Source organism: Sprattus sprattus (assembly GCF_963457725.1).
Source record: "Sprattus sprattus genome assembly, chromosome: 3".
Lineage (NCBI taxonomy): Eukaryota > Metazoa > Chordata > Actinopteri > Clupeiformes > Clupeidae > Sprattus > Sprattus sprattus.
The window spans coordinates 15,386,162-15,411,702 of record NC_137922.1 but is presented as its reverse complement, the minus strand read 5'-3'; the positions used below and the strand labels follow the sequence as shown (position 1 = coordinate 15,411,702).

General features: G+C 43.5%; 1 protein-coding gene across 2 annotated transcripts; it reads right to left on the bottom strand.

Annotated features, from left to right (window-relative positions):
- Positions 1-1,592: 1,592 nt before the first annotated feature.
- tlk1b (tousled-like kinase 1b) lies at positions 1,593-24,076 on the bottom strand. 2 transcript variants are annotated; one of them, XM_080834896.1, is made up of 22 exons: positions 23,772-24,076; positions 14,601-14,725; positions 13,097-13,168; positions 12,954-12,992; positions 12,173-12,248; positions 12,001-12,047; positions 11,573-11,668; positions 11,182-11,268; positions 8,962-9,054; positions 8,594-8,704; positions 7,914-8,050; positions 6,409-6,597; positions 6,050-6,116; positions 5,410-5,507; positions 5,069-5,150; positions 4,740-4,831; positions 4,528-4,617; positions 4,207-4,376; positions 3,624-3,759; positions 3,307-3,418; positions 3,110-3,217; positions 1,593-2,905 (listed from the first exon to the last, which is right to left on the bottom strand). In XM_080834896.1, the coding sequence occupies exons 1-22, from the start codon at positions 23,899-23,901 to the stop codon at positions 2,741-2,743; spliced, it is 2,322 nt and encodes a 773-aa protein (XP_080691022.1). In that variant the 5' UTR covers positions 23,902-24,076; the 3' UTR covers positions 1,593-2,740. The 2 variants fall into 2 exon arrangements, with proteins under 2 accessions (XP_080691022.1, XP_080691023.1); XM_080834897.1 differs by lacking the exon at positions 11,573-11,668.
- Between the last annotated feature and the right edge of the window lie 1,465 nt (positions 24,077-25,541).

The window sequence follows — 25,541 nt, the reverse complement described above, 5'->3', positions numbered from 1 at the left end:
ACCCTGCAGATGTAAGATACTGTTAGAGCTCTATGTTAACGTATTTAAACCTTTCAGAATGTCATAGATCTGAATGAGGCAGCGCATATTAAAGTAACAATTTGACACTTTTTGAGGTATGGTTTTATAGGCAGCTAGTTTTGGTACCATCCTCAAATTAATTTTGATAGCATATGGTCATGTGAAGGACAGTTGGTGGTGATTGCAAGGTTTTTGCACGCCTTTTAGGTAGTTAGCTTGCTAGTTTTGGAACAGAACTCCTTATTGCTGCTTTAAAATATCTTTTGCCACATGCAGAAAACCATAAAAGCATACTCCTGTAGCCATGCACTATTGATATTCCTAAGACACACACACCCTCAATTGCTTCTCCCTAACAAATCCAATCAGACCCACAATCAACATCCACCAACAACCTCCCTCTCACGTACAGTCCTATTACACATCTCTCTCTCCAGCACATACACACATCCATACACACTGCTAACATGCTTATTCTCACTTACACACATTCAGTCACACGCCCTTTCTTAAATCCAAATTGGAGTTTGGCTTTGGCTATTATGGTGATAATATTGCACACTCAACCCTTTGACAAATTCACATGCAGTTACACTCTTTTTCACACCCGTACCAGCAGCCACAACTGCATAATCAACACCTCTACACTCACACACACCTAACATGTGTGTGTGTGTGTGTGTGTGCGTGTGTACGCCCTTTGTTTTAGTTGGGAGGCGTGACATACCCATCCTTGAATCCATCCGGATTCATCCGTTAGACCAATCTCAGGACATGCAAGAGACAGGGAGCCATCTAGACCAGCTCTGGATGTGATGCCTTGTAACCATAGCAACAGATGAGTCAGCTCCAAGAGGCTCTTTACCAGCCAGCTACACCTCTACCTTGGAGGAGGAGTTGATATGACTGATTAAAACTTACAGTAGTGCATTCAATACTAAAGGGTTCACACTCACACACACACCATAAAAGACTGCGGACACGAAAATGGTTTTGCCTTTTTTTTTTTTCACGTTTATTACTGTTTTTTGGCTACATTCTCTACAATCCCAGCAGCATTTTAGACAGTCCGACTGTTTCTGAAGGGGGGGTTGGGGGCAACAAGACAGGGGAGTCTGCTTCTGCCACAGCATAAAACCCAAAAAAAAAAAAAAAAAAAAACTTAGGCAGGCAGACCCCTTATGCTCTCACCAGGAACACTATTGGAACATTATCCCTTTGAAGAAATACATCCACTCATCAATTTATTCATTCATCCTTTTATTCCTCCCTCCCTGCCTCCCTACCTCCCTCCCTCCCCTCCCCAACCCAGCCTTTCATCCATCCACATCACTTCACTCACTCATTCATTCATTCACTCACTCGCATAACTGGTTCTATTTTTGTCCTTCATCCACTCATCTTTTATCTGTCCTTCCACTTGTTTGTGGGGTGGGGTGTGGTGGCTGACTGTTTAGGCAGCCTCTGCATTGGTTCCAGTCCTAGCTGCAAGGGGGGGGGGGGGGGGGGGGGGGGGGCGGGGGGGGCAAAGGTTGCCTAGCAACATGAGCATGAAGAAAGCAAGTCCAAGTGTGTAGAAGCTGTGGTGACACGAGTACTGAGGCGGGGTCCGGCCCACCACTTGTCCAATCAGAACTCACCTCCAAAAAAAAAAAAATACAGACACAGACAAATACACAGACAGGCAGTCTCTCTCTCACACACACACACTCTCACACACACACACACACACACACTTCAGCTTTTTCCTCTGCATGCTGTGATATAGTAATTGAAATTATTAAATTTACTTATTTATTTTTTTAACCAAACTGTACAGCTTGTCCCTGAAGCCTGGAGGCTTCTGAATTAAAATTAAAAGCAACATAAAATAGCAGCAAAACATCAAACCATCTCTGGAAAGAACAATACAAAAAAAATATTTCAAGAAAGAACATTTTTTAAAAGTTATGCGTGTGTTAGTCCTGCACTGTTTAGTTCTGCTGACGAACACAGACATACTCTTCACATACAGAAAGAGAGATCGGAATTTCAACAGTCCTGCACCAACACTCACACTGACACTCTTTCTCTCACACAGACACAGACACACTGTGCAGGTGTGCCATACCCTACATTTGGTTAGGTTGTGTATTCTGCAGAGTGCTGCAGTTAGGGATGGCACACTTGCAGGTCTTTTGTGCGCACACCCACACACACACACACACGCATGCACGCACGCACGCACGCACGCACGCACGACCTCATCAGGGAGCCGCATGCGGTAGTGCCTCTGAGAATCCCGGCATTAAAGCTTCTCACTGCTGCCACGGCAGCTGTAACCATGGCGATAGCATTCCAGTCATGCCGTCCCGTGACTGTCCCTCCTACTAGCGGGTGTGGTATATCTCCAAGTCTACTTCAGCATTATTCTTTTTTTCTGAATACATTTCAAATCTTTGTTTTCCACGCCCCTGCCCATCATATATCTTTCAGCAACAGAGTGCAACTTGACAAGAGGAGAAGAAAACAAACAAAAACCAAAAAAAATCATCAGCGGCCATGCCTGGTTATCACCACCTAGATGGCCGACAGTGTGCGGGTAGAGGGTATGTCCTTGACAGGTCTCCCCCCACCTTCCTCCTCCTCCCTCGGACATCCAATCACATCTCAGGGATGGGGGTGGGGGGTGTGGTCAGATTACGTGTCAATCAGGTCGATCAGCCAATCCGGTATCTGCTCAGTATGAGATGATGCCCGATGAGGCAGGGTTTGAGGGCTGGGCCTGCAGGTTGCCTGACGAATTGGAGCGCCGCATGTGGGGCAGCAGGTAGGAGTCGCTGCACAGCTGCTGCACGTCGAAGCGATCCTCCTTCCTGTAGGCCAGGCAGCGCCGGATAAACGCCTGAGGTGTGGGAAGACGAGCACAGACAGACAGACAGAGACAGACAGACAGACAGACAGAGGGTTAAAGGGTTGACCAGAAGTGAAATTCATTAGTAATAGTTATGGTTTCAGACACATTCCCATGAAGTGTGTGAGTTTGCATATTGTGTGTGTGTGTGTGTGTGTGTGTGTGTGTGTGTGTGTGTGTGCGCATGAAGCTGACCTTGGCTTCGTTGCTGGCGACGGGTTTGACAGGGAACTGCACCTCAGTGGCTTTGAGGATGGTGTTCTCCTGCAGGATGTCCTGCTGAGACTGGTTATGTCCAAACGGCTGCACACACACACAAAAGAAAACGGGTGAGTGTGTGTAGAAGATGGAGTTTTCCTACAAAGATGTTTTGCTGTGTGGGTTGGTGTTACCTTGCGGCCGTACAGACACTGGAAGAAGATGACTCCCACAGACCACACGTCTACTTTATTGGAGATCTTTGGAGGCTCCTTTCCCACCACAAAACACTCTGGAGGCAAGTACCTATAGATAGAGTGCACACACACACACACACACACACACACACACAGTCAACATCAACAAATGTTACAACATTTTCAAATGAACTCTGAAGTTTTGGGGGAAAATAAAACAGCAGATCGACACACCGCACTGAGGTCTTAATAAACTCAAGCAATGGTACACACACACACACACACACACACACACACACAGCTATCAAACTCACCAGTAAGTTCCTGCCCCCTGGGACGTCAGGTCCATGCCGTCCACGCCGTAGTTGTCATCATCCATGATCTTGGATAGGCCAAAGTCTGTGATCTTGATCTCACCACAGGCGGTCCCATCCACCAGCAGGATGTTACCTACCATGCACACACACACACACAGTATTCTTTACTGTTCAAATCATACCCCAGATAGCAGACACCCTACTGCAGTGCGCTCCCTTCATCATAATGGCATTTGAAATACAATACAAACACATTAACACAGATTCACCAGACCGGGAAGCTGTGGTGTGATGTTTTGCGCCCTTGACTAGAGGTCAATCTGTGTGCGTGTTCGTGTTCTTGTGAAGGTGTGTGCATGTGTTAGTGAGCAAAAGCAGGTCATTAGGCGTATGTGTGTGTACATACCTGGAATGAGATTAAACATGTTGTGTGTGTGTGTGTGTGTGTGTGTGTGTGTGTGTGTGTGTGCGTGCGTGCATGTAAGAGAGAGAGAGAGAGAGACAGAACAATAGTGTGTATGAGAGAAAGAAAGAAAGAAAGAAAAGAAATGATAGAGAGAGAGAGAGAGTATGCAAGTACCTGGCTTGAGGTCGTAGTGGATGATGGGTGGTTTGATCTCGTTGAGGTACTTGAGTGCGTTGACGATCTGCATGACGATGGAGCGCGCCTCCTTCTCCGACATCAGCTTGTGCTGCTTCAGGTAGAAGTCCAGATCGTTCCCCTCGCAGAACTCAAGAACCGTGCAGAACCTGACCCCATAAAAACCAAACCCACAACCATGAGAAAAGAAACATGCATTGCATTGCGTGTGTGTGTGTGCGCGTGCGCACGTGTGACGGTATGTCTTCAGGACCGTGTCCAAGTGCACACATCTGTGTGTTAGAGGGGGCTGGCACTCACGTGTCTGTATCCAAGGAGAAGTAGTCGTACAGTTTGACTATTCTGGGATGGTCCAGCTGCTTATGGATCCTGTATTCCCGACAGGCGTGTCTACAGAGTCAAGGCAAGTGGGCAGGTGTTTACCACAGACTGTAAAGAATAACTGGCAAAACAGAAGGGGGGGGGGGGGGGAGAGAGAGAGAGAGAGAGAGAGAGGACAGATGCATACATACTTGTGATAGTTCTCCTTCTTCTCTTCCCTCCAGTTCTTGTTGAGCTGGTGGATTTTGACTGCAGCGTAGCGCTGCTCAAACAGGTCAAACGCCTGAGAGAGAGAGAGAGAGAGAGAGAGAGAGAGAGAGAGAGAGAGAGAGAAGAAGAAGAAGACGAAAAAAGTAATGTGTCAGAGATGGAGAGAAATAGGGTAGGTGACATGACGTGTGAAGTTGCTGTGTAAGCATTAGACAGACATTAAAAAAAGGTAATGAGGGACCCTTTCAAACTGAGTAGCTCAGTACAGTGAGTGTGTGTGTGAGTGTGTGTGTGTAGGGACCTCTCTCACCTTGTAAACTTCACTGAAGCCTCCTCGGCCCAGCAGGTGCAGCAGCAGATAGCGCTCATTCAGAGTGGGGTGGTCTTTGAACCTGTCAACCACACACGCAAGTATTAGTTTACGGATAGGCTAAAAAGTGTGAGAGGACTGACCAGTAAAAACAGTGTGTGTGTGTGTGTGTGTGTGTGAGACTGAGGAAAAGGAATATATACTCTATACATTTCTGGATGTGTGTTCCTTTGTGAGTCTGGGTGAGGGAGAACAACTATATTTAATGTATACACTGTGTGTGTGTGTGTGTCTGTATGTATGTGTGTGCGTGTGTGTTCTCTGTGTGTTTACACACTCACTGGGAGCTGTCCTCATTGTTGATCCTCTTCAACTCTCGGATGTGGAGGTTCCGCACACGCTCTAGCCGCTCTAGTTCCACCTGGATCTCAGCCTCCTCCTGAGACGCGCACACACACACACACACACACACACACACACGGGTAGGACCGAGGCCGAGAAAGCACAAGAGAGAAATTAAGGGGGAGAAAAAAACAAAACAAAAAAAAGAGTGGGAGGAGAGAGCAGAGAATGAGAGATAGAGAAAGAAATAGAGAGAAGAAAGAAAGAGAGAGAGAGCGGACTGTTAGCATGTTATCCCTGTCAGGAACACAGTGTTCCTTAAAACCACTTCTTTGGCCTGGATAGACCTGTGTCTGACGTTCATGCTCGACTGAACCCATTCTCATGGGACCTTGACGCAGACGGCAAGATAAGGATCAAGGACTCAACGCTGGGACTACCAGTACAGTGCTATGGTTGTATGGTTCCTTCGGGAACGGGGCCAGAACAAACATGCTAGTACATAGAGGGAGTGGAGACCATACCAGGCCAAAGGCCATCTGTTGGAATACTGATAAACTTCCTGATGAATAGCAGAGGGTCTACGTGTATGTGACAGTGTGACAGTGTGAGGTGTGTGTGCGTGTGCGTGCTTCTAACCTTCTTGAGATGGCCGAGCCTCAGTTTGAAGATCTCTTCTTGCTCGTGGTATTCTGCTAGAGTCAACCTGTGACACACACATAAAGGGGAATAGGATTTTAAATAGATTTCAAGTGTGTGTGTGTGTGTGTGTGTGTGTGTGTGTGTGTGTGTGTGTGTGTGTGTGTGTGTGTGTGTGTGTGTGTGGTGTGTGTGTGTGTGTGTGTGTGTATATTTCATATAGTCCAAGCTTGAGCAGTCTGGTTTAGGTATTAAGAGTTGCTCTTCTTTCTGAGTCATTGCTTTCCCGTGTGTGCATATACTTTTTATGGGTCCATGCGTGTGTATGTGTGTGTGTGTGTGTGTGTGTGTGCACTCACAGCGTGGGCAGGGTGGGTTTGAGGAAGGGGTCGTTGTCAGCTCCGTTGACGGCTTTGGTTTTCCTCTGCTTGACCTCGCTGGAGGGGGAGGGGCTCTGGGAGGGGTTGGAGCTGGGGGGCTTGCGCTTGGCCAGCAGCTTCCTCTGCCTCTCGATGTCCTCCCTCTGCTGGTTCACCATCTCCTGCTGCCTGCAACACACACACACACACACACACACACACACACACACAGTTAGATACCACAACAAACACACACACATGCAAATACTACTACAAATATATGCCACACATCCACACAATCAAGCCATATCACTTCAAATAAATATGCAGACACATACAAGCACGTCAAGCTTTGATCTTCGGTTATTTATTCTATTATTATAATAAATAATAATAATTAAATGTTATTATTATTACTAGGGGTGTGAACATTAACCATTTTTGATACTTGAACACTCAACAGTGTCTAGAAATTGTCAGTATTACTGCAAAAACTACAGTACTGTATGGCTACAGTAAATGCAAATGTATTGTGAAGGCAATAAAACCTGTCCTTGAGAGTGCGTGTAGCGCCATCTCACTTGACAAATGCATGCCAAAACTACAGTGAGTGTCCATACCAGCTCTCAAAAGAACACTGTATTTATTTGAAGTGGGTATTTCCTAAAGTATTCCATGTGTTTTCCAAACTTCACATGACTCATGTACGTGATTGGGGTTGCACAGGGTACCCCCGCTCTTGAGCAGTTCCGTTAATCCTCGAGGTTCTGCATTAACATTGAGTACTCTTGCGTAGTTTTGGGGTTCATTTGCTGTATTCCGTCAGTTTTGTATTCCAGTTCCAGTTTGAGCCCTTGGTAAATAACAGGTATGAACACTGAACAAGTTTTTATTTGATTTGATTTAACGGCCAGAAACGAGGAGACCTATCAGAGTCATTTTAAATGCAAATTGTACACTTCCCAGAGGTACCGTTGGGTGAGGAAGGATAAAAAGCGGTAATGGTATAGTGTGCCATGCCTAATTCACCTGTTCTATCTCAAAACACGTAGTTCTTCATTGTTGCATTTCTCTCAGCAGATTTTGTTTCCCAACTATCGTTGAGATTAAAAAAAAAAAACACAGCTTCACAACACAGCTTCACAAATGAATGTTGTCAATATGTTGTTCAAAAGAAAAATGCAAGCAAAGATGACTTATTTCATGTTTAAGCCGGTTAGGCTTAACCAAAAACATTGGTTGCTTTATTTGAATACGATAGGAACATCCACTTCAGCGACTGAATTTTTCATACTGAGCTACTGAAGAATGTTGGATTTTTTTTTTCATAGAATGTCGTTGACATAATCAATACCTCACCATTGAGTAAAGTAGGACCAAGTGTCATCTTCACATCATTTATGTCAGCCCGACCCCCGTAGTTTCACTTGACACGATTTCAGAAGGCCTAAGCAATAGTTTATTGCGCAGTAAATGTGTGTGTGTGTGTGTGTGTGCGCGCTTACTTGACGAGGTTCTGGAAGGCATAGCCATCAGTCCACTGCTCAGTGTAGGATGCCCCGTGTCTGACGGTGGTAAAGTGGCCTAGACGCAACCGGTCCTGCATGCTCTTCTCTCGACACGACTGCTTCTCCTGTGTGCTCTGACACACAAACAAAAACACAATCAACACCATCATCATCACTGTTGTCATGACCACCGTCATTAACTCCATGGGCATTTTCATCACTACCATCATCCTAACCTTACTCAGCAGACATCATAACCATATTAACCACCAATCTGATAGTCACCACCACCGTAATCACAATTAATATTGTGGTTGTAATCAATAAACTATCAACTACATCATCATCATTACATTCAACTCAACAACTCGTGACCAAAGTAGTCCTTCATTATCTACACACATACACAACATTCACTCTCTTACATACACACTCAATTCTCCTTTCTTTCTCATTGTCTTTCTGTTCAACTAAAGTACTCCAAAAACCTTAAATCGACAGCTACAGCTACAGCTAGCTGCCACCCACACACCCACACACACACACACACACACACACACACACACACACTACTCTCATAGACCGATTTTCCCGTCCATAAAGCAAGATGGCCACCACAGAGCATGCTCTTCAAGTGTGTGTGTGGAAACGTGTAGCCACTTCCTGTGGAGTGTTACCTTCTCGATGAGGAGCTTCTTGCTCATGGTGATGCACTTGTTCAGGCGCTCCTTGTACTTTTCCAGAAGCTTCTGCTGTTCGTCTATCTGTCTCCTGAGGTCACAGTTTGCCTGGGTGGGAAAGTTTGTGTTTGCAAAAGACAAGGAATTTTCCACTTAATCGACATTCTGGTAATTAACTGTTTTTCCTCTACTTCTCTTTCTCTCCAATCTTTCCTCACACGCACACAAACACACACAATCATTAACAGCACTCACTTGTCAACATCTTCAAAGTCATTGGTCACTAATAGATAGAAGCACAACAGAACTATAACACAAGATGCACTCCATCCAGACTACACACACTCACACTCACACTCTCTTACCCTGAGCAGATCGTCTATCCTCCCCTCCTTCTTCTCCAGGTCCTGATTCTTGTTGCTCTCTAGAGTGGCCAGCTTCAGCAGAGTGAGATCAGTCTGAGAGTGGAGGAGACAGAGAGTGGCAGAGACAATGTGGGAAGAATAAGCCAGTTAGTCACACGGACAGAGCAGAAGAGAAACAGGGGAAAATGGAGTGATATGGACAAGGGGTGCGCACCAGAAAGAGTCAAAAAGGCTTAGTGGGAACCTTTTGTCATCTTGCAGCCTTAGGCTAAAATCTGTTAAATTCATTTTTCCCCTCCTCATCAATCAACACTCAATACCCCATAATGACAAAGCAAAAAATACGTTTTAGAACTTTTTGAAAATGTACTAAAAAATGAATAAGTGGCATTAGTATTCAGACTCTTTGCCAGGACAAAATTTGCTCAGGTGCCCTCCGATTCTCTTGATCATCTTTGAGATGTTTCTACACCTTGAATGGAGTCAGCCTATGGTCAATTCAATTACAATTCAATTTAATTAGGATAAGGTCTCACAGCTGACAATGCATGAGGGAAAAAACCAAGCCATGAGGTCGAAGGAACTGCCTCAGGGACAGGAATGTTTCGAGGCACAGATCTGGAGAAGGTTAGAAAAAAAGAAACTGCTGCACTGAAGTGGCCTCCATAATTCTTAAAAAGGAAAATTTCTTCCTAGAGCTGTTCGTCTGGCCGAACTGAGCAATCGGTGGAAAATGGCCTTTGTAAGAGAGGTGACCAAGGACCCGATGGCTGAGGACCCGTTGGCTGAGGACCCGTTGGCTGAGCTCCAGAAATACGGTGTGGAGATAGGCGCTTCCAGAAGGACAACCATCACTGCAACACTTGCAATGTAGGCTTTATTAAAGAGTGGCCAGACAGGAGCCTCTCCTCAGTGAGACACAGGAATATGCAAAAAAAAAAAAAAACCAAAAAAAAGCACCTAAAAGGACTCTCAGACTCAGGGCTCTACAGTGCGAGTATTTCACTTGCATTTGCGCCTAAAAATAGGTATGTGCGAACTTGAAAAATACATTACGAGCACAGCGTGCAAGTGACGGGCTGATGTCAATACAGTGCCAAGAGGTGAAGCATACCATTGATTTCACATGGAAACAAAATATATTTTTCTGGTGTGATGAAACCAAGACAGAACCTTTTGGCCTTAATTCTAAGCATCATGTACAAATCACAGAGCCCTGACTTGAACCCAATCAAATATCTCTAGACAGACCTGAAAATGGCTGTCCATCAACAGCCCCCATACAACCTGACAGAGCTTGAGAGAATCTGCAGAGGAGAAAATCCCCAAATCCAGGTGTGCAAAGCTCGTCACGTCATACCCAAGAAGACTCAAGCCTATAATCACTGTTTGTGTGTGTGTGTGTGTGTGTGTTAGTGAGAATGAGGGTCCGGGTGTGTGTGTGTGCAAAGCCTGTCGCGTCATACCGAAGAAGACTCAAGGCTATAATCACTCCCAATGGTGCTTCAACTAAGTACCGAGTAAAGGGTTTGAATACTTATGTCAATGTGATTTTAGTTTTTCCTTCAATAACTTTACAAAAATCTCTAAAATCCTGTTCTCGCTTTGTCATTATGGAGTATTGAGTGCAGATTGAGGAGGGGGAAATATGGATTTAAAGGATTTTAGCATAAGACTGCAACAGAACAAAATGTGAAGGAGTCCTTCATAGTCCTTTTGAATACTTTCTCAAGCACCATACATGGAGGAAAATCAGCACCTATAGAATGATCTGTATGTTCCATTTTAAAGCCTTAGGATTTTTTGGGATATCAGGCATGATAGGTCCGTCTGTGGAACTTTAAAGTGACCCTAGATAATTAGAAGAGGGGGTGAGAAGACTTTTCTCCGTTGTGCGACAGGCAAACAAGGCCAATTACATCACAGCTAAGACTGGCCAACAGGCTTAGTGTCCGTCCCAAGTTTCAGGATTCAGAATGGATTTGGGATTTCATCGGATTTGGCATTTGTACACGTCACCGCATCATTAAGCAGTAATCACAACAGATGTCAAAATGCAAATGGAAATTAACATGACAACTGTTCTCAAATGACACAACTGTCAGTGAGTCAGGGGTGAAGCAGAGAGCCCTGGTGATACACAAGCGCGTGTGTGTGTGTGTGTGTTAGTGTGTGTGTGTGTGTGTGTGTGTCAATGTGTGTGTGTGTCAACAGTCTCACCTGCATGCTCCTGCTGCTGAGCTGTTTGGGGTGCATCATGTGGTCCGTGGAGCACAGGCTGGTTGGAGAGGAGCTATTCTGTCTGATCTGAGAAAACACACATTCACTTTCACCAGTCAGTGGGCCTCACAGAAAACTTCATCCATAATCATCATCATCATCTCCTCAAGAGGATTACAAAACGGGTCTGAAGGAATCACAACTTTGTAAACACCATTATCCGAATCACTGCTTGTTTTGGAATGTAATTTTTTTTAAATGTATCTTCTCAAAACCACCCAGGAAAATTAAATCAAAACAAGCATTATGTAGGTGATGACATAATGAAATGAATGGCACTGTATGTGTGTGAATGAGTGACTGTGTATGTGTGTGTATGTGTGTCACTCACAATGAGGCCAGGTGCTGAGTGGGAATGTGAGTTCAGTGGGGAGCGGAGTACTGGGGGAAGACCTCTCACTGGACTAGAGCCATTTCCACCCTGAAACTGTATGTGAAAAAAAACACACACACACACACACACACACACACACACACACACACACACACACACACACACACACACACACACACACACACGTACGTACGTACGTCAGAACACAGTCCCGCGTAACTAACAGCCTTATCAAAACAATGACGTCGCTCTTGTTTAATGTTTGCTTTTCCAACCAAGTGATAAGCATCCTTTGTCAGTCTGTGTGTGCGCGCGCTCATTGTTTTCCATTTGAATTCAAAAAGATCCTGCTGGAAAGGGTTGTATCCACAACCAAAGTAGATTCTAAACAACCTCATTCGTCACCCTGGCCACACTTCACTTACATCAAAATAGTCACTGATTTTTGGCCCTCCTCTCGCAGATGACTTCCCTAAAGAAAGGGAACAGAGACAGACTGTGATTCACAAAGCAAAAAAAAAAACCCTGGTGAACAAGACAGAGTGGAAAAAAGTCCCACTTCCCATGACCATATGGGTAGAGGGTGATCTAGCTCACCTTGGTTGCTCTCGGACTGGTTGTCGGCTTTCCTCTTCCTGCCTCTGGAGGTTTCTGAGTGCTTCTTTTCGGGAGTCTACGCAACAGGAGAGAAACGTGATGAAGGACACAGCAACGAGAAAACAACAGGACACATGGCGGCCCCTGACAAGCTGAAGCAGACCAGGTTTTAGCTGAAGCAGCGGTTCCGCTAAGAAAGATCTTTTCTTGCTTGTGCCAGCACAGTTTTTGGAAGGCTGCAGTCACTCCAAAAAATAAGGCGAAGTGATGGGGACAGGTATAACACAACAGACAGACAGATACACACACACACACACACACACACACACACACACACACACACACAAGAGTGCAATGTGTTTCATGCGTAGTGGAAAGAATGTTCTATGCGGAGACAAAACAGAGGCAGGGCACAGCCTGAGGAAGCAAAACCTCTCGGAACACACAACCTGGCACATCAGCCAAAGTAAACACACACCGATACGTCATACACACACACATACATAAACCAATGAAAACAGATCTACCCCATGCTCCAAAGTACGTACACACACACACACCCAATCTGTGTGCTATCTCCTCTAAAAGGATATGGATGTTCTTTTCCAGTGAGAGAAATGCCAAGTTGCTAACCTTCACTTTAGGCTGGGTTGAGCTAGTGGCCTTTAACAAAGACATGGTTAACTACTTTGCCTAAATGGTCTGTGAAGGCTTTTATTTATCAGTTTATGCATTCAAGCGTGCCCACACATACACACACACACACACACAGTGTACATACCGAATATGCGGGTGAACCGCCCCTCTTCATGTCAGAATTCTATAGAAGAAAGGATTTGACAGTAAGGTACAGGACCGCATCTTTAAACGTTTACATACATGCAAGTGTGTTTGTGAGTATATTTGTATAAGGCCAAGTTCTACCTCTGACTCCTTGTCGCTGGATGAGCCCAAACTGCCAAAGCTGTGATTGGAGCACTCATTGTTAGCCAAGCCCTAAAACAGACAAATAAGGAAACAGGTTATATATACACTCAAAAGTGTTATAGGCAGCATTTTTGCCCGTGCCACACTGATGGAGACCTGATGAATCCCTATGCATTGTGAGCCGAACAGTGCATTACGGTCAATACTATTACAATTGAACTATACATTTTAATCCATTAACTTTAAAGACTCGGCCATCTGACCAAAATAAACTTAGTCTTACGTCACCATAACGACATTTGGCTTTGTAAGACTAGATTCATTTTAAACCGCTGATGAGAACTCCACTCCACTCCAAACTGTTTCATATATCCACACATAGAAAAAAAAATACAGACCTTAAATCTTGAAAACAGATCAATATTTCTGTCTACTCTAACACATTTCAGAGCTCTCTGCACAGCACTTCCCAGTAGCTTAACATGCTGTCAGATTATATTTTATCGTCAGCTATGACTTTCCGCATTTCGAGGCACAGTAGCCTACTGACTGTAAAACACTGAAATGTCTGTATATGTAGTTACAGAGGACAGCATGCTGAAATGGTCCCTATAGGTAAGCTTTCTTATATGCCCATTTTTCTGTTTATACATACAGAGTGTTCATGAATTGAGACCATAGCGATAGGCATAGGTTTGCGCCCGTCATCCAACACGGCCTTGACTGAGCTGTGTACTATCTATTATTCTATCTACAGAACATCCGCTTCCCTGTAATTAAATGTGCTGATGCTACATAGGCCAGTCATTACTTCTATAAATGTGGACGACGTTACAGACAAAACACAAAAGAAAGGCAAACGTGAAGCTATTTATAAAAATAAAAATAAAATTTAAATGTTGAAAAACGGGGTTTGTCAAAGTTGCAAGAAGTCACCAGATTTGTCAGTCACTAGACCGAATTTTTAGTGTCTAGGGCAGGTCAAAAAGTCACTATATCTTATGAGTCACCTTAAAACTGACCATTGGGACAACATCTGAATATTCTTAGAATAACCATAAGAAATGTAGGTAACATGTAGAACACATGTGGTTTACTGACTCGGTACAAGTCTTGTAACAAGAAACCTTAAGGTAATCTCCCCTTAACTACGTTTGCAAGTTTTTTATTCAATAAAATTAAACTGAAAATGATAGTAAATTAAACTGTATGTTCTTAGAGTTGTATTAGCCAAGCTATAATAATTCCCTACTCTATCACAACATAGGTGTGAATGTGTGTGTAAAAACATAGGCCCCTATGTCCAGAGTACATTTTTTTGATTGAACCTAAGACAAGATTTGATTAAAATCAAACTGATAAAACCGGATCTAGAAAATCTTGCAAAAAATAAAACAGATTTCATAGGGCCCCTAGCTTGATCCGAGTGAGTGAGGGAGTGAGTGCATGTATGAGCATGTATGAGTGAGTGTGTGTATGCTCAAGTAAGTGTGTGTCGTACTTTTGCACCCAGGCTGGCACTGCCGGTGCTCCCCCCTGTGCTGCCGCCTCCTGCTGCTCCCATGAAGCGCGCCTCCAGCAGCTCCTGCCTCCGCGGGTCCAGAGACTGCAGCTCCTCCATCCCACCTGGAACCAGAGACCACATCAGATCAGACCAGCACACACACACACACACCACATCAACTCCTTCCCAACTCAAGACATCAATTCTGTTACACAATAGCGTCAGACTATTATAGACCAACACACACTATATCAGCCTGCATCAGCCCCTCCATCCTACGTGGAACCACATCAGCCTACCATCGCAAAACACATATCTGAAAAACTTCCACCGCCCCACAGAAACCTGCCAAAACCCCACTTCAGTCCACCTTATGCTGTATAAATCCAGACCACGTACAATTATTACAGACTCAATCAGCACATCCCTCCAAGCCAGAAACAAGGGCACTTTAGATGTACAGAAACACACCAACACAATCGACACAAAACTAACACAAACCAAATCTGATGCTCTATTCCAGCTGGAGTCAAAGATCTGAGGTCTGTAAGGTACACGCCACACAATAGTACAGGTAGCATCAGACATGCACACACAAGACTTAGCATTAACGGTTGCCCGGTTGCCTTTGGCAACCAAACTGTGACAACCATTTCACTACCCCTGGTTGCATTGGTGACAGCCCCATAGTCACTGTTTTTTTTGTGATATTCATGAATGAAGTAAAATATATTTCTAAATGATATTCTAAGATGGCCAAAGACCCACTACACTGCATTTTGCATCTTATATTAGTAGGCTATTGTAATAAGATTCATTGAGACTGATTCCGACTTGTCAAAACTGATGCATGCTGCTCAATGCAAACTTACGACTCACAACGTGTGTGTGTTTGTGTGTGTGTGTCTGTGTGTAGGGGTGTAAATCACACCCATCATGGCGATTCGATTCAGTATCGATTTCCTGACCCAACGATTAGATTATTTTCGATACTCATGAATACACCACGATACGATTCGATTTCGATTCGATTCGATTAATTTGTTCTTTTTTTTACCTTACAGGCTAGACAATGTTTCAGATTTGAAATAAATCAATGAAAGCTGTTATATCGTTATGCATTTTATTTGAGAAACAACAGCCAATAACAGAAGTAGAAAAGTTGTACTCCACCTAGGCCTATGACAACCTCATTCACTGAAAAATAATAATGCCCCTGTTATAGATTCTGAAAGGCCATGCATCAAAAAGTACTGTACAAAGTACAAAGTGTTAAGTAACAAAAATAGGCCTATACCACATTCACTATAGAATAACAATACTCAACAAAATCAGTGCAAAAGTGCACTAGCAGCAAACGGTAACAAAAAATAGGCCTGTAGTTAATTCAATTTAAAATGACAATGCTCCACAAAATCAGTGCAATGACTGCAAATGTGCACTAGTAGCAGCAAATGGTAACAAAAAATACCCCTGTAGGCCTACTTCATTCACTATAAAATAAAAATACTCATCAAAGTGCACTAGCAACAAAAAGTTAAAAAAAAAAATATTTTTTTTTTTTTTTTTTTAGATCGATACTCCTGCGGACGTGTCGATGCATCGTATCGTCGGCTGTTGGATCGATGCATCGATGCAAAACGATTCTTTTTTACACCCCTATCTGTGTGTGTGTCGTATGCGTAACGCATATTACAATATATTTACTGCAGTATTTTGGATCATATCTTCAGTCAGTCTATGCGCTATAGCCATCGATCACAAACAACAGGTAAGTAACTTACAGCATGACAAAGGTAGGCAGCATCATAGCCTGTCCCATACATCAAACATCAAAGCTCTTCTTTGATCTTACAAACTGTTTTGTGAGCAATCAAACGGAAATTTTTGATATCACAAAATAAATTCAAACGGGAGTCTCTTTTACATATGAAATCTGAAATAATGTTAGTTTTAAAAACAATCTGTAATCGATAATGAAATGCCATTCTCACTTAGCTGTCAATCACAGCGAAGTTCTGCATGTCTTCCTTGCCACATGAAACAGCGTGGGATGGAATAGTGAGTGCAAACCTCCAGGAAAACAGAGACAGTCAGCGCTGCCAGCAAAGAATTCTAGTCTGGTGAGTAAAGTTCGAGCAATAATGCATGGCACAGTCATGGTAAAAGTCCCATGACGCACCAATGAACATGGCTCTCCTAGTTAACCAACTCTAGAGAGCCCTCTTAGCAGTTGCTAGGGTGTGTCAATATCAATTAGCTGCTAAGTTAAACTAGTGTATTTGGGGGACAAGTAGGAAAGCTGCACAGACACCCTGAGGGTTTCTACCTTTTCCTATTATAATATGATAATTAGAAGTTAAATTGTAAAGTTACATTGTATGCAAAGACTTATTAGTTTAGTCACTATTGGATACACATATATAGGTTACACACACACACAAACAAACAACAATTTCACAAAAATGTTTTACACCGAGAGAGGAACCACCTTAGACTAAATAAGACTGCATCCTGACATGAGCAGACAACCCTATAGAAAAGGCTACCTCTACACATAGAAACTAGTTACACTGGGCTAAGCGGGTAAGCCAGAAGCCTGCAATCATAAAGGATTCAAAAAAAGACACGAGCCACTCCTGTTAAACAGACAATTTAAGAGTCTTATTAACACCGGCTAGAGGAACCAGCCCCTGATAAATAATTACTTTTGTCAATTCAATGACTGTCTGTTACACCATTTAAAGCGGTGGATCTTAACAGGCATATAAAAGAGGTTCCCCTCAACTGCTTGAGACCGTTAAATCTACAAGCAGTGTAACAAGGTCAACAGGTGCAGCTTCTTGTCAGCTTCATCCAGTGTGCTTGTGTGTGTGTGTGTGTGTATGTGTGTGTGTGTATGTGTGTGTGTGTGTGTGTGTGTGTGTGTGTGTGTGTTGATGCACATGCACTACAATGCTCTCAGTATCGTACTCTCAGCAACAGACTCAAAGAACAAGGAGAGAAATCGGAGGGTAAATAACGACCTAACTTTGGCAGCCATTTTGACTGAGGGTGTCTGTATGGAGTCAGACAGGCTATCCCTAAGCCATTATGAGATACCATTTAGGAGAGGGATGTTCATTAAATCCTCATCAATGCGGAATTAAACTATAGAAGATACCATAGCTTCAAGATAGCCCACCACTTCATTACCTCCTCAGCGAAGCGGGACTCCCAGACAACCCGCTCGAGCCCATAGGCAAGCCTATCATGTGACAATATCATGTGAAAAACAAATGTGTGTGTGTGCGTGTGTCCCTTAGAGCACTTGTGTCTGTGTGGGTTGGAGGAAATGTCTTCCGATTTCTTCTAATGCACTAGGTTGTAAGTGTGGGGGAGTGTGCTACAACGTTGGAAAAATAAAAACACTTGGTTAATCCAACTGTCTCTCTCACAGAGAGACAGACAGACAGTCAGTCACACACAAAACACAGCCCTCTGTGCTGTCTGGAGTGGCTCATTGCCCCGAAATTGCACACCACTGGTCTCTTTCCTCTCTGAAGCTTGTGTGGAGTTTCACACGTCAGGATTGGTGACGACCCCACCAGCCCAAGAACCCCGCCACACCTGACTGCTGTAGCTGCTGTACCCGTCACTACACTCATCAACTGGCCAAGACATCAAGATACCCCACCCAGACACAGGTGAATGTGTGTGTGTGTGTGTGGGGGGGGGGGGGGGGGCGCACACATACACACACACATACACACACACACTAGGTCTGCAACAGTTACCCCACTTATCGAATAAAATCAACTGTGTCAATTAGTTGGTTAGGTCATCATTAAGCATGTTGTTGCACACAACAGAGGCAATTTCTAGAACTGTGTAGGCTAGTAGCTAGAGTACGTTACATTCCTGTAATGATAGATGATAGATGTCAGGAGTAACATCAGCATGATTGAAAACCTTGGAGCCTTTCACCAAAACCCTGGCGCCTGCTAAGAGGGTCATCAACTTCATTGCAATGATGCAGTGATGTCCGTAATGGGCTCTATACAGGTATTTGAAAAGGGAACATGTCAGCTCTGCAGAAGGAGCCTTGACTTACTTTAGTTCAAAACCAAATGAAGTATGATTAGAAATTAAATAAGCCACGACTGCTTGCACAACATACTAAAATGCAGTTTTCAAGTCCATAACATGTTTGTCACCAAGACCCTGTTTACACTTGGTTTTAAAATGCGTCTTTGGCAATTGGATCACAAGTGGACAGCTGAGGCACCTGTGTGTCTATCATGCATCTCCAAGGTGTGTTCAGATTTCATTACTTCCTACATCACATTTTCCTGTTATGTCGTTGTCAGGGATGCATCAGAACACATTAGTGGTTACCCTACAAATGATATGTGGTCAAATGAGTCCCAAACCACCTAGGCAAGTGGTTAGAGTTATCGGATCACAATGCGTCTTGGTGGTTGTTTGCACTTCTTTTTAGAGCTGTCCACTTGATCCGATCGCCCAAGACAAAACCAACAGCTTGTAATTCATTATGTTAATGTTCTAAGCCTAAACTTACAATTTCGGTTCATATAACCTGAAAACTATCAAATGAATAACAAGTTGCTTACTCTACTGAATACGCTGCATCTCCCTCAACACTAAAGGCATGCAGATAATTAACGACAGGAAAGCAGGAACAAACATCTTTCGTCTCATCACAGATGATCAGTGTAAATCTTGTGATAATGGACCTACGAGGTTAGTTGAACAGTTTGTTTTATTATACCCTGTGCTCAATATCGGAGTGTCGCCAGTGTTTCCCCAAGGATATTTTTCAGCAGCAGTGTGGTTGTGTGCACGTCCACCAGCCCACAGCACTGGACGTTCTCATGTGCTTGTGCAAGGACATAAGTGATGTGAATGTGATACTGATAAGTCCATTAAATGTTGAACTAAACCATAAAGTGTCAATGTTTTTCATACTCCTTTAAAATAATTCCTCAATTCATGTATATCGTGTTTTAAGATTTGTTTATAACATCTGTTTAAGAAAAAAAAGCATGGCTATAGCATAAAACTATGCAACTTATTGTTTATTTAAAAAAAATCAACGGTATAATAGAATATCAAAATAGTTATTAGTTGTCGCCAACACACCACGTAGCCTAGAACATGCCTCAGGGCTTTCCAGACTGTAGGTCATGAAAGTGAAGTTTGGGAGGGTGGGTAGTCTATTTTTCTTTCATGAGGCTAATATTTTTCAATGAAACACAAAACTGAACAGTTCAATAACACAATTATTTCTTCATGAATTCCACACAAAGCAACCACAATGAACGAGGTCCAGTGTACATCCCCATCACTAAACTATTTGTAGTGTTAGAAGTTGTTTGAATCTGGATTCCGATCGCAGAACAGTGACAAAGACACAAGCCTGTAAATATGACAAACTACGTCAAATATCGTTTTAGAGTATGTAGAAGTGAAATAACGTTTGAAAGTATGTTAAGTCAAATAACGTTTTAGTGTATATAAAACAGAGAAAAAACAGAGTATACAACAGTCAAATAACGTTTGAAAGTAGGTAAAACCAAGGAACAAAAGCTAAGGTGCCCTCTGTGCCTTCCCATTATATCCAGCAAAAACTACAAAGCCCAGCAATTAAAACATTTCCACATGTTGCTTGTGGAGTTTGCGATTTGTTTTCCCTTAAGGAAGTGACTGATCATCAGAAAGAGCACTTCAAAAGAACAACAATAGTCACAGAAAGGGAGAAATGAGAGGTGCTTCTGCGCAAAGGCAAAGGATTCAACTCTCAATGCCCAAACTGAAAACATTAGGCTACTTCACATTCTGACAGACACAGCCTAGTACTCACATAATCGTTCATTTACAAGTATGTCAAGTGTGCACATGAACATATTGTTCATGTAAATTTGTGATCATCAGCCAGAAAATACCCACAGTGTTGCAAACTGCCATGCTGAAACCCAGAGGTAGGCCTACATTCTACAAGTGTACCCAAAATAAGCGCACACAATTTAACACAGATGCAACACTGGCTAATCAAATAACATATCAAATGACCTTAGACACTGCCAGTGTTTGGATGTACAACTTACCCCAGGATTGGTCTCATTGGTCTCTGTTTGGCACAAATGTGGCCATACCTAAACAGGGGACAGGGGACAGGGGACACAACTGCAGTGTCTACACCTATGTTATAGAACTGTTTAGCCTGAAGTGCAAAATCTGTTTCCTGCTGGAAGTCTGCTGACTATAGAGGCTTGAATGACTGACTCGAATGAAAAACAAAACACTGACCTTCGACCCCGTGAAGAGAGGGGGTATGGGGGGGAATGAACACAAGAGGAGGAAACCTTTCCACTGATCCAATCACTGATTCTGCAACCTGTTGTACAATTAAGTATCTGAGATTCCCAAAAAATGGACTACTTACATCTGTTGACATTCTCATGTTCTACAGACCCCATGTACACAGCCTCTAAACACAACCAGGCCTACATGACAACAATTCGGATTGGAAAATATTCCTCTTAAGAATCACAATTCATACGATCGATATAAGAAGATGGACACATCTAGATGACACCTCTCCTGTTTGTCCCAGATGACACATGCCCACATGTGACTCCTTCACACAGTGGAGGGTAAGGTTGAAGTGTGTGTACACATACATCTGTTAAACTTTCAGAAACATGGGACTGCATGCCTCTGCATGCAGCAAAGCAGACTGGCATCACTACCATCCCTCAGGAGGCGTCGTACCATATCTGGCAACCCAAAAGAAGGCGGAAACTCTACCCCAAGATGGAGGACGACAGGAACGCATGAAGGTCACAAGGGCAGGGGAGAGGCTCAGCATGGACGCAAGAGTCCATCTGACACCACACACTTACTCACACAAACATACACAAATCCGCATCATGGCCGACCATGTGGCTGTAAAATGGATGGCCGTCCCACAGCCTAGCAGAGGCAAGCATTTGGAAGAGATAACGGGAGAGCCGGTAATCGCAAACACCCACAGAACAAGCAGTCCTCTGACAGATACAAAACAACCAACACCAACAACTGCCGCATAGGGAGAGAGAGATAGAGAGAAGAGGGAAGAGAGTAACATCCCTTGGCACGATTAGGAATGAATAGAATGGCAGCGAGAAGGCAGGGATGACAAAAGACATGAGACAGGAAAAGAGAGAGAGAGAGAGAGAGAGAGAGAGAGAGAGAGAGAGAGAGAGAGAGAGAGAGAGAGAGAGAGATCTAGGCATCCCTCCTAGCACACACTTCCTCATCAGCCATCTCCTGCTATCATCAGCTGGCAGGCTGCAAAGCCTTGTGGGATAGCCAGCGTGAGGAAATGGCAGCTGGTCCTGGCTAAGGTTGCATCAGGACAGACCAGCACAAGGTAGCAATTCACTTTCACCCAGGAGATGATGTACATCATATTATTTAGTTGTATTATTACTACTACAATACTACTACTAAAGCAACTGCATAAAGTACATTTGGGAACAACTGCATACAATCTATAGCCTGTCAGCTGCAGTTGAATCTAAAGTTGAATAGGAAGGTATTCATAAAACATATGAATCTATGTTTATTGGAAGAGTATTTTTTCCTCTGGTTATTCTCTCTCACACACTAGCATAAGGCATAAACGCGCGCGCACACACACACACACACACACACACACACACACACACACACACACACACACACACACCAGTGGGATTGTGCATCAATTAGTCCAGAATTTTCTGTCAGTCGCCAAGTCACAGCCCCTGCATAGACAGGTGGGTCAACCCTTAGAAAGAGAGATGACATTTCGGATGCAAGCTGCTGAGTAGTGTGTGGAATTCAGTTCAGTACAAACGAGAGGTTTGTTCAGCTAGTAGACATTGTGCTGACTTGCCTTTGTTTTACAGTTCATAAAACGTTCTTGCACCATTCACCAAGTATGATGACTCACTCAATTCTTAGATAGACGTCAGGGCAAGGTGCCAGCCCAAGAATTATCTTGGAATGTTGGACTGAAGTTTTCAGTGACATTACGAAAACGATAGAACGCCGTCACATTCATTCATTCATTCATTCACAGTTAGACATTCAGCGATCTGGGATATTTCAGTCGGCCAACTCAAAAAAAATGTCCAGAGCCTTAAGACATACAGCATTTGGCAGGTATGTAGGAAAGGGGGTGGTTGCACTTGTTCTTTACGGACTTTGTCTTAGGTAGCCTATTCTAACTTAGCCCGTTCACCACCTATGCATTGTTATACACTTCACAAAGAACTGCACTCAGTTGAGGTGCTTTAGTGACCTCCTTTTAGCCCATAGCAAAGTTGATTCGCAAGTGAAATCGTCAGCTAATTGTGGAAGTGTTCCGAAAGATATCAGACGACTGCCCACCACCTGCAGGTGTAAACTACAAAGGTTGACAACTGATAGAAATCTGGCAATTAGCGCGTTAACACCACGTCCCACACCATCACTTAGAACCAATGTGACGGAAGTTGACGGCTCCGCTTCCATTTTAACATTTCCTACAAACAACAATGCAGAAGACCTGCGTCCACGAACTTGCAGTCCAGAGACCTGTTCTCTGAAGTATCAGAGAGAGCACGGCAGCTCTTCACTTACCAAATTTCATTCTGTCCTTTCTGACGAGAATACTGCATCGACCACTAATGTCAAACTACATAAGACATGAACTACGTTACACCAACATGTGTGTTAGACAGCTTTGAAAGACCACAAAGTGAGACTGTTCACATAAAAACAGCTTGTAGCTAGGTTGCTAGCACACATACCGATAACCAAATCGCGGACCAAGTTAATCTTATTGACGACTGTCACTGTTTCATGAGTATTGAACAAAACGAGACCATCAAGATACATTTATGACAATGGAGAAGTTATACTAGTGTCATCGACCAATTATTTGTAATCCGTAACGGGATTTTTTGATGGGGAGGTCATCGTGTTAGCGAAACTAGCTACGCTAGATGGTGCCTTTATACGCTGACCACCAATCACTTGGCCTGTGACTAGGCTAGCTGGATATCATGTGTTATTTCTACGAAAATAGAAACATATCTCTCCAAAGACTTCACAATTTCTAAAAAGCGGGCTTCAACGTCAAACAAGTCGTTGGCATACCTTCCCTGGCCTTCACCGGTGCAGAGATATTTTGTTGAGAAACCAAGCCCGGTGCTTGAGATGAGAACTGGGACCAAGATGGCGGTCCCTCCAAACTTCCACTGCTGCCGCCGCTACTTTGGACACTCATCAAGCCACTTTCCACATCGGGAAAGAGTACTTACACACAGGCAACGACGACACGGAATCGTTTAGAACCCCCCAACTCTGTCATCGTCCAACCATCAAGTCATAATCTGAGTTTGACGTTCCTTCTGTCCTTTTTTTAAAATTACATTTTTATCATGATCTCCTCGCTACCTCTGCAGTGCGTCTTCAAGTGGCCCGTAAGCGTGTATGAAGTAACCTTTACAACTGGCGTCACTGTTCGCATCGCTGCTGCAAACATTATCGCGAGGTCCGCGCACCTAGCACAAAGTGCCACCGAGGAGATGAGAAAACAAAGGAGGCGGCCACCCAAAAATGCCAGAAAACGCTTACTCACAGATCAACGCCATATTTGAGCACTATTTTTAAATTATTTTAAGAATTCTTATTTGTGTATTTACTCCTCAACTGTCCTGAAATGTCTGTCATTTATAATGAATCTATAGTTCAGCACAGTTTGAGCAGAGTTTATTTATTTATTTTATGATAACAAAACTACATAATTTTTGTCACCTCTGTGTATTTAATAGCCTACATAAGTAATTGACTTGAAGCCTATAACAAACGGTAAATCGGCAAGATATTTTGCTTACATTTAGCAAATTTTCAGCCACCTGTGTATATATAATTATTTGACTTTTTTGCCAATCCTCTGCCAGACCTCTACAAAAAAACTTAACAAAAGCTCTGTGTGTGTGTGTCTGTGTGTGTGTGTGTGTCTGTGTGTGTGTGTGTGTGTGTGTGTGTGTGCGTGCGCAGGTGAGGATATGGATGATTCAAGACCATAGCAATTTTCTTACACCAGGATGCACTTCCATATTATCCCCGCCCCTTGTTTTGCTGCTCCCACAGCTGGCCATTTGTGGCTCATTGACATGACTGCCATGGCTCTCCCATGAAAAGAAGCAGCCAGGCTGTTTCTCCCTCAGTATAAGCTCGTCTATTCAGCGCAGCCGGGACCTCTGCCGTGGCCATTGTCTCTGCCATGCAAGCTTCCACAGCACGTCAAAGTACTATTCAGGCATTTCAACCACAGCCAGAATATTTATTTTGCAGAGGGATGAGGAAGAATAAAGGTACCACAGGGGACCACTGACAAAGCATGAACAGTTGTAAGCTTGGTTGATGGGTTGAGAAATGTGTAGCTACATGACTGCCGGCAGATGGACAAAATCCAGAAAGTTGTGGTCTCTCTTCATCTCCATCCATTAATCTCTTTCTGTCTGTCTTTCTGTCCGTCCCCCCATCCCAACATCAATCCTTCTTTGTCATTGTCTTTCTGTTCTACACACACATGCTGTCTGTCAAACATTACCCTCTTTGTAAAACAGCATTATTATAACTATGTTATATTTAACTGTTTCTTTTCTGGCCTCTGCCTTCTGGTAAATACTGTTGAAAGGTCATATACCAGCCATTGAATGGATTTCGCTGAACAGGAGAAATTCCAGAGCAACCTGCCTGTCTATCTGTTTGGAAAAGTACTAGACCCTCCCACACAGCCTACAAGATGTTCATACAACAAACAGCTCACACTATCATACATTTTGCGCAGGGCAGCATCTGGGTATAATCAAGATTATTTTCTCCATGGCAGCTAAAATTACTTTGTTTCCATTCAGT

What these genes read in the sequence shown, in the direction of transcription:
- tlk1b (XM_080834896.1), bottom strand. Translation starts at nt 23,901, where the DNA reads ATGAGTGTCCAAAGTAGCGGCGGCAGCAGTGGAAGTTTGGAGGGACCG. An exon ending in CCAGTCCGAGAGCAACCAAG is followed by an intron (nt 12,048 to 12,172) that starts GTGAGCTAGATC and finishes CCCTTTCTTTAG; the next exon opens with GGAAGTCATCTGCGAGAGGA. An exon ending in AAGAAGGAGAACTATCACAA is followed by an intron (nt 4,618 to 4,739) that starts GTATGTATGCAT and finishes TTGACTCTGTAG; the next exon opens with ACACGCCTGTCGGGAATACA.